At 41.3% G+C, this 10,001-nt stretch overlaps 1 protein-coding gene across 1 annotated transcript in view; it reads right to left on the bottom strand.

The window, feature by feature from the left end:
• LOC109850583 (protein yippee-like) overlaps positions 349-10,001 on the bottom strand; it is a 21,982-nt gene continuing 12,329 nt past the window's right edge. Inside the window, exons 3-5 of the mRNA XM_020420619.1 lie at positions 855-963; positions 725-780; positions 349-588 (exon numbers count right to left, since the gene is read on the bottom strand). Coding sequence (XP_020276208.1) covers positions 504-588; positions 725-780; positions 855-963 — 250 coding nt within the window. The 3' untranslated portion in view covers positions 349-503. The remainder of the gene's footprint in view (positions 589-724; positions 781-854; positions 964-10,001) is intronic.

Genomic DNA, 10,001 nt, shown 5'->3' with positions numbered 1-10,001 from the left:
TTAGAAACCCAAGGTTAGATTGGAACCTGAAGGTTGTTTGATGCTTTCGGGGGATTTTTTTAAAGTTGTTTTAGTCGAGCATGTTTTGGATTAAAACGAGGGCCACCAGACGTATATCTAGCAAAAGCTATCCGGTGTACATGACAGCTGATCAAACACGCACTTTGCAACAAGCAGACGGGTCCGACAATATGCTGGCACATGAACTTTCATATTCAGGTCTCCAAATTGACTCTGAAAAACAATTACTCCACCATCACTCTATCAAGTAACTATGGATCACAGAGTTGAGACCATGCCTACTTGTATCAGCTTGAGGGCGTACTAGCTAAAACAACTCAGGCAGCATGCGAGCAAACAGTGTCTAATTTATTGATATACTATGCTGCAGTTGATTACCATGTGTTAAAGAGAATGAATGTTCTGAATCTATATCAGACGAGACAAGAGCATTGACGGGAAAGAATATACAATTATTCCTGGGACAACTTTGTCCAGACAAATTAAACATCATCAGTGTCACTTCCCCCAACATGAACTTCATGGCTTAGCAAGTAATTGCTTCCATCAGGACCTGTAACTTTGAACCTGTTCAAGGGTAAAGCTCGCCTGAGTAAAGCATCATGTTATATTCATACATAATTTTGATGCTTGTTTTATTCAAATAACAACAGAATAACAAGTAAAGGTTGAAGAGAACTAGTAGAAATATATTAGAAAGAACCTTTCAAGAATAAATTTTCCTTCTTTATATTTCTGGCTCTTTTCATGTGCAGCCTCCTGTGTAATAAAAAGATTACGCCAATAACATTAGTTGGAAGTAACAATGTTGATCACATACTTAATCAACTCACATATTTCCATCCCACAATTGACCCACAACCAACACAGAATATGTCAGCAACTGTGTGCATCCCAGTCATCATCATCCTCTCCTCATTCAACCCAACAGTAACATTCACTCTGTGAAGCATTGGCCGATATTACATCAAAAATATTAACAGGCACAAATCTGTTAATAAAATAGAATAAAATATGGTGTAAAAGGATATCAACATTCTCATAGAGCATAGGTCAGTTAATAACTTTTGGTTCATAGGATCCATGTGCAATCTTAGAAATACATAAACTGCCTCTAAACATTCTTTTGCGGTGTCTAATCAACAAGTGGAAGCCAGATCTAAGACAAACCGGCACATTAAATGCCCATGATTTATGTTCTCTTTGGAAATGTGTGCCGAAGGCATCATTTTCTGAAAATATATCTGCCTTCCTAATTTAATAAGTTCACTAAAAAACTTCAATAGATGCTAGCATCAGATGGATGGATTAATGGGTATGCACATGCACTCTTCTCCTGTTTCCAGCCGGAAAAAAACCCACTCGTCCATACACCCAACAAACACTAATAGCAACACAAACAAATCACCACCAAACCACCACGAAGAGGAGAGGAAGATAACCTTCAGTTAGGAACAAAATTTCAGTAGATACCAAGGACTAATAACAAGGAACTTCTTCTCCTCTTCGCCCCACCCCAGTCCCAGAAACAGGCAGGTAAAAGAAAAACCCACCCAAAAGAACACCTAGTCTGTACTATACTAATGCCGGAGCTAGAGATTTGTCTAAATGAGTATGCCATGCTCTCTGTTGCAGAGGTATTACATATTTCCCATTCATTCTATATGCTGGATGAGCAACTGTTTATGACTAGGTAAAGAAGTTTTTTTGCTTCTATACCTAGCACAAGTTTTTGTGCTTGGTAATGAGGTGCATCATTCTCATCCACTCTCCAACTCATGTGAATATGGTCCCCCCATTTGAAGTGGATGGGAATGAATCATCTCACTACCAAGCACTGTTTTAAAAAACCTCCGCCTAGTCCGCTTAGGCGTTCGCCTAGGCCTAGGCGGTACCTAGGCCGCCTAACTAGCGCCTAGCGCCTAGGCGGTATTTAGGCTGTCCGCCTAGATTTTACGAGCATTTAGAGGAGCATTGTCCGCTTACGTGGATTGCACCCTGTAGGTCTTGGTTATGATTTTATGTGTTGTAGCCTACACGTCCTCTAAACTCCATTAACCTCCAAATATGAACACCTCCACTACCTCCTCCGACCTTCAACAAAACCTCATCGACCACCACTTAAATGAAAAAAGAAATTCGCCTAGACACCAGTCCGGCATCTAAGTTTTCTGTAACATTGACATTCACTATCAATTATTGTAATTAAAAAAAAAATCTTAGGCTCTAGCCTTGTTAATTATTATTTTGGCTATTTAGTATCTAAGTATGCATGATTTATTGTGGAACTAAAATTGCTATCTTTTTTTAAAAATTTATATAAATTTAATACATATTGTAATTTGAGTTAAGATGAACTTATAATTTGAGTTGAGAAGTATAAACATACAAAGAGTTATTGTAAATGGTAAACCAAGCAATTAAGTTAATAGTGTTGGTATTTTAGTATTTATGCATCTTTAATTGAGTATATATATATATTTATCTTCAAGTATCATAATTAAAAAAATAAAAAATAAAAAAGCCCAGAAACCGCTTAGGCGCCCGCCTAGGCGACTAAGCGCTGGGCGCCAAGTTCGACGCCTAGAAGCGTCCAACGTTCCAAATTTCTCATATATATATATATAAGAAAAATAGATAACCTTGGTCCCAAGAATCAAACTTGGTCCTTAGAGGTGAGGTGGGTCCTTGGTAGTGAGATGATTCATTCTCATCCACTCACATATAGGGAAACCACATTCATATGGATTGAATAATTAGGAGGAATGGATGAGAATGTGCCGCTTTACTACCAAACACCAAGCTTGTGCTTGATACCAAACATATTCATTTTTCTCATGTATAATATATATATATATATATATATGATATATATATAGAAGAGAGAGAGGAGAGAGAGAGAGAGATTATGGGTGTCCTTGTCAGTAGGAGAGGGATTTCCTCCTATGACGCCTGCTAAATCACATGATTGAGCGATATTGTGGATAAGTCAGCTCCGTTGAACTTTGAATCTAGCATATTCTAAACCGCACAACACAGCCAAGTTTGGGGTGAAACGCCTCGTCGTTTGACCTTCCATCCACTCGTATCAATTTTAACGGTTTTGAATGAATAGAACTTTTAACATGGCTCGATGGAGGTAAACGACGACGATTCACCCACACTTGATGGTGTTGGGTTTTAGAATATGTAGATCAAAAGTTCAACGGAACGGATCATCGCACAATGTCGGCTCAATAATGATTTTAGAGCGTCAATGAGGAAATCTCCTGCCTAATGACAAGGACCGCATTTAATTCGATATATATATATATATATATAATATATATATATATATATAATATATATATATATATATATAATATATATAATATATATATATATATGATAAAATGACATTGTGGATGAAAGATCCATATCATGAGATTGGCGCCAATAGGTTATCCAGAATCGATACTACACCCATCGTGGTAATACACTCATCAGCACAATGCTTTAATAAGAAAAAAATTATATCATGTTGAAATCTCCAATTATTATTTTAGCTATGTGCAAAATGGACGACCATTAAGCTGTGTGAAAACTGAACATATTAAACTGGTTTGATTCATACTCTAGAAGAGCTCAAACTATGTGAAAATTTGACCATGTACATTTGATGATATTTTGAACAAGATGTATGGTACAAATCATGAATTTGACGACCCGATTAGTCCGTCTCACGATAAGGTTTCATCTCACCATATCGTTACTATATATATAATGGGTATGAGGTGGTGACTCATTTTACAAAACAAGTGTGGTGAGGCCTACCCTAGTTGTCACATCTTTTGAATGTGGTAACCTCTCACTATTTATCTCTTAGGAGCTTATTTTGCTAATGAGCTGACAAACCTATTAACCAACAAATCAATATATATATAGTATATAATATATATCTATATATTATATATATATCTATATATATTATATATAGTATATATATATAAAAAAAATGTGTGTGAGAAAAATTGACCAGTACACTTTGAATGATATCTAATTGAACCAAAAGAAGCAAACAAAGAACAAAAAAAAATAAAAAAACAAAAGAAAAAAAAGAGAGAAAAAAGATGGTAAGTACAGATCATAGAAGAACGAAACCCGAAAAGTCAACATACCTCATCACTCAGTCATCTCAACAAATAAAAATCGATAAAATAAAAATAATATTAAATAATGGGTAAAGGTGGTGAACTCAATTTTAAACAAACAAGTGTGGTGAGGCCTACCCTGAGTTTGTCAAAAAAATCTTTTGATGTGTACTCACTAAAAAATTTAATACTTCTTAAAAGGCGTTTAACTTTTGCTAAAATGAGACTGAACTACCTTAACAAAAACACAATTCAATAATAATATATATATATATATATAATATAATATAAATTATATAATATCAATATATATATATATATATATATATATAATAGTATATAGTAAACCACAGTGTGTGATTAGTCAACATTACGACTCTCGCTAACCGCATACAGCATTTTACTTTGCATGATCGTGCATGATATGGATGGTTTTGATTGAGTATGCTTGAGAGAGAGAATGAGATGAGGTTTTTTTTACAAAATCTTCCTACCCACTCATCACCTCACGCTCTGCCATTCCAAAGGGCTCATAATCAGCAACATTCACATCAAGTAAAATAAGTATGCTTGGTACCAAGCATAACACAAAATAAATTCTCTCTCATCTCTCTCTCTATATATATATATTATATCATATAAGAATATAATGAAAATGGATAACCTTAGAGACAATGATCATTTTTGGTCCTCGCTGAGGTGGCTTATTCTCATCTATACATTCTGTTGATGATGGGTAACCAAACAGTCAATATATCGGGGTGAGATTGATTAGGGACCGTTCACTTCTCCAAATATCTGATCTTGAGTTTAGTAGCTTTCAGCCTGCACAAATAACAACTTGTGAGAGGACGGGGCTTGATTCCTCTGTTGTACATCCGACGATTAAGTCAGCTGGTAAACTTGAGTGGAGAAAATAAAGAACTATGTTATTATGTGTAATACAGTGTAATATGCATATATTGCTTATTAGCAAAAGATCAAAGATTAGATGTCCTAAAGTCTAGATTCTAGGAAAAAGAATCCCCTCCCATGTTGAGAATAGTAACTCTATTTGTAGTGGTGATGAAAGGGTAGAATTATCACTTCGGCTGAGCACAGGAAGGTGGTAAATACGTATGGGCTGACGGCTGCGTCAGTACCTACTTTACACGTGCCAGTCGGCGAGTGGAGGAGAGATCACTTCAGCATTAAATGAGAAGTGATTAGAGGCATGACAGTATTGACGTGGCCTGATGAGTCATGAAGACTATCGGGACTAGAAGTATGATAAGCCTGCCAAGCATTAAATATGTTGCCGACGTGCTGTCACCGGAAAAGACTCGAGGCTGAAATCGTCCTTTAGCTTAGCCGAGAAGTAACACCTTTCGAGTTGACCTCACGATCGTCGAGTAGCTGGTCGAGTGGGCTCGTTGCGAGTCATCTTCGACAAAAGGACTGACAAGTACTGCCATTTGAGTCGATCTAAGGAGATGTCGACTCGACGGGTCAGCTACGTCGGGATCCTTGGATGCTTTGATCAATCTGATTTGAGCAGTGCATGTAGAGGAGACATATGTCCGTTAGCAAAGAGTCGTACTTTGACGACTGAAAACACCATAACAGTTGGCCCCTTTCGCTTGGAGTCGGCTTGGGCTGAGTCCGAGTGAAATGAGAGAAGATTTGAATGGACATGAGTGTCCATTAAATGAAAAAACTAAAAAGTCATGTCAGTTTTTCGTGGCTGACGTCACTACACATTCTTTTTATTGTCACAGCTCCGCTTTTCGTGACTAATTGCGGGCTATTCGAGGTCAATGGGTTACGCCTCGATCCTCGAAATGTCGCTTCGGATTCTGAGAATTAATCTTGGTCGTTGGCCGAAACTTGATCCGGCGGTTCAGATTCCGGTAGTTGTGGATTCATCTGCCTATATATAGAACTAGAGCCAGAGAGATGACGATTAGTCTTTTGAAATTTCCTTCTGAGAACTCGAAACTTTTCCTGCTCATCTCTTTTCGACGATCATTTTCCATTCTTCGATGGCATCAGATCTTGTAGACCGACGTGCTCTTCTGGCGGAGTTCCATTCAAAGGTGACCCAAGCACAAAAGAGGACGCTCCACGGGAGATTTGATATCCCTCATGAGTACAAGCTGATGGCCCCGATGAGGTCAGAGGTCGTTTATGATCATCGTTTATGATCATGGGCCAGATTAGACTCCGCTCTACTTGAAGTATTTGGAGTTTGATCTGAGACTGCCCCTGCACCCCTTCCTCCAGCAAGTTTTTACGATGCTATGGGTATCTCTGGCTCAGATGAAGTCGAATGACATCACCACCTTGGTGGGGTTCATCGTAATCTGCCATTGGCTGGCGATAAAGCTATCATTGAGAGTCTTGGGCCGTTTGGTGACTGTGAAGGTGAACCAGACTGAACCCCATTTCCACTTTCAAATAGTGGGAAAGTATAAACTCATCATCGGCCTTCCTGACTCCAACAAGGATTAAAAGGAAAAGTTTGTCTAGGTCGTAGGGGACGACTTAGAGTTGGGCTGCTCGAACTGGCTCGAGATAAAGAGGGAGACGCTCATGAAGGGTGACTTGCTTGACGCCGAGAGAGATGCGCTTGATCAGATCAAGGCGTATGCTGGCTCTCGTCGAATAGAGCATCTGCTTGACAACTTGGTCTTACGAGTTGCCAATGTGTTTGTCGTGCCTCATTCTGCCAAGGACCAGGAGAGGGCTTCAGTCCTTATCTTAGGGACAATGGTAGCGGCGATTATGCTAACTGCTCCTTTGGCTGACCTATAGAAAGGGTCATCTGATAGGCCCGAGAAGCGTCTCCACCGTGATTTTCGCCCAATGGAGCCCGAGACAGCCAATGAACCTTCTATCACCCTCGTCCATAGAAGACGGAGGAGGCCCCGGAGGGATGAGGAACAAGAACCTCGGGCGGCGGCCGAGATGGTCGAGACCGACATCATCCATCTGGACAAGTTAGCTCCGGAAAAGCCAGTCGAGGCTCCTTAGGAAGAGAGCCGAAGCTAGAGCTCCTACTGAAGAGGGCGGGCCATCCATCCGCCGTAGTGAGTCGACCCGCCGGGGCAAAGAGCCGGTTGAGGAGGAAGCGGCGCCTCCCACGAGAGTGGAGTACCCCTTTCCTCACCGTGTTGCTTAAATTGGGGAGGAAGAGTGGGAGAGGATGAAGCAGTACCTCATCAGGACTTCGGGGGTCGGCCCTTGATATGGACAAGAGCCTGATCCAGAGCACTGCTATCAGCCTGCTCACTATCTCGATGTCAGGGGGACAGTCCTTGGTTCTCGTCTGACTCAGTCGAGGGCAGTCGAATAGTTTTGGCTTCCTCGGGATGAGGAGTTTTTGTAAGGGGTTCCCAATGTCGGTCTCCAACTAAGCAAGGTTTTAAATGTCGGTCGACATGTCGGTTTGAGAGTTTGAATGACACGACATTGGCATTTTTACCTCGTATGTCGGTTTTCAGGGCCAAATCGAAAATATCGAGATCATATCGGCCGATTTTTCAGCCTTGAAAAATCAGCTGATATGAGCCTTTTTTTAGATCTGTTTTTTATTATCGGGTTTGGGTTTAGTGATAAAAACCCAAATCCGTTTGACCCGTTCTCATGTTTAAGGATTTTTTATGAACCCGATAGAAAGAAAAAAGAAAAATTAAAGCTACAACGGACTTAAAAACTGATCACTTCTTTCGTGAACGACGATGCCCTTCCCCCACCTCCATCTCGGACCCCCGTCGTCCATCTCTTATTGTGGCCCGAAATCCGAATCCCAACCGAATCCGAAAGCGGCTGGGTATCCCGTCATCGGGATAAAGGGAAGAGGGTGATCGGTGACTCATCTAAAGGACCCCAAGCAGACGAAGAAGAAGAGCCCCGACACTGCGTCCCTGTGACGTCCTGTCGCCGGCACTGCCTTCTTCCACCCATCGCCGGCGCCGCCTCTAAAATATATAAAGTATGTTGATATTGAATTTAGGAATGCTTAGATTACATTTAGGATATGATATTATACATATGCGCACCAACCGATATAACAATTCGATATTTAGTCCGTGTCTCCCGATATATCCCTGATTTTCGCTATCCAATATGGATTTTAGTCGTCCGACATGAACCTGATATCCGACATTTAAAACCTTGCACCTAAGCCTTCACAGTTACTTGGTTCGAGGCGTTTTGGTCGGGCAGGAGATATATGGCCGGATGAAGCAGGTCCGAACTTCATATCTCAAGCTTTTAGGGGAGGTTGCTTCCCTGAGGGCCGGCAGAGGGGTTGATTCGGAATAGGAGTGCGGAGGCGCCAACCCCAACTTCCGAGGTCGACAGGCTTAGGCGGGAGCTGGACAAGAGCAACAGGAGGGTCAGGAGACTGGATGAGGCTCTCAAGGAGAGGGACACCGCTATGGTGCAGGTCGAGGCCGAGAATCAGGCGGCGATGCATGCGAAGCGTCAAATGGACGAAGAGCATGCAGAGCTTGTTAAGCTTCAAGGGGAGGTCCCTTTCTTACATGAGTAGATGGCAGTGGCCCAAAGCCACAATGCCACCTCGAGTCCGAGCCTTACCGCTGGCAGATTATAGAGGGATATCGCCAGGGCCTAACTAGAAAAACTAAAGTGGCGATAACCTGCAAGGCCGAGTATGACTACCTATCGGCGCAGCTTTCAGTCGAGATGAGGAACCCGCCCGGTTGCTTCCACTATACTACCATTGTAGCCAAATGTCTGGATGAGTTGGTGGAAATGAAAGCACTTGTAAGGGGATTCGATCTTGGTGAGGAAGAGGGGGAGTTGGACGAATGAGGAAACTGCTCGACTCCTTCGTCGGCTACTCTTAACGGTTCCTTGCCTGTGACTCCAGGAGCGGGAATGGACCTCTCTTAGTCTCCTAGAACTTTCCTGTTTCTCGCTTTTGTGTTGTATATTCGTATACATGTACCTTGTAAATATTCCTTATAAATAAATAAAGAGATTTTTTTAGCCTGAATTGCTTTTCTTATGCTGTGCAATCTCAATTTATATCTTCTGGATGAATTATCTCTAACATAAACTTGAACTTAACTGCTGACTTGAGAAGACTCATCCTTCGTTGAAAAGATACGTCTCGAAGTTGTGCAGTTGTTTCTGTTGTTTTTGTTTTTTGTCTTGATTTGGAGCCAATTGAGTTGATGACCTTTGCTAATTAGTGTTTGAACTCCTTGGGGAGAGTGCCTGAGAGTTCTCTCTTAAGTCCATTGTCAGCTATTGAGAGTTGACTAAGTCTTGTTGATTGCTCATCAATTAGACGTCATTTGGTGAGTTTCCAAAAACCTTTATTGGGCAGGTGAAACGTCACTGTTTGAAACGACATGATGACGTTGTCTGAAGCCAGAGTTATAGCATCGCTTCAATTTTCGAGCGAAGAGACGTGAAATAAAGAGGGCGGCGCTTCGAGTTTCCTTTGAACCGTTTGGGATATTGAGGTGCATCTCGTCCGTTCATTTTGAAACAAACTAGCCGTCCAGATTATTCCAAATGTCCCTCTTGGGTAGTATAAATATCCCACTGCAAGCAAAGAGGGGTTTTCTTCACAAACTCTCGCTCTAAATTTTTAGTGCTTCTCTCATAACTTTCCCAAATTTCCTTGCAACAAATATTCTCCAATGGCTGCTCAGACCTCCACAGCTGACCGCAATAAGAAGAAGATCGCTCTTTCCGGCCAATCTGATCGAAGGTCTGGATACTGGAGCTCGAGAGATACTACGAACTCTATGATATCCCTAAGACCTTTAGGCTTGCTGAGCCTAGCGAGGATAAGCCAGTGTACTGTCACGGCCAGAATAGGTCACCGTTGTA

Source organism: Asparagus officinalis, chromosome 7, assembly GCF_001876935.1.
Source record: "Asparagus officinalis chromosome 7, Aspof.V1, whole genome shotgun sequence".
NCBI classification, from domain to species: domain Eukaryota; kingdom Viridiplantae; phylum Streptophyta; class Magnoliopsida; order Asparagales; family Asparagaceae; genus Asparagus; species Asparagus officinalis.
This window is presented reverse-complemented; position numbering and strand designations above follow the sequence as displayed.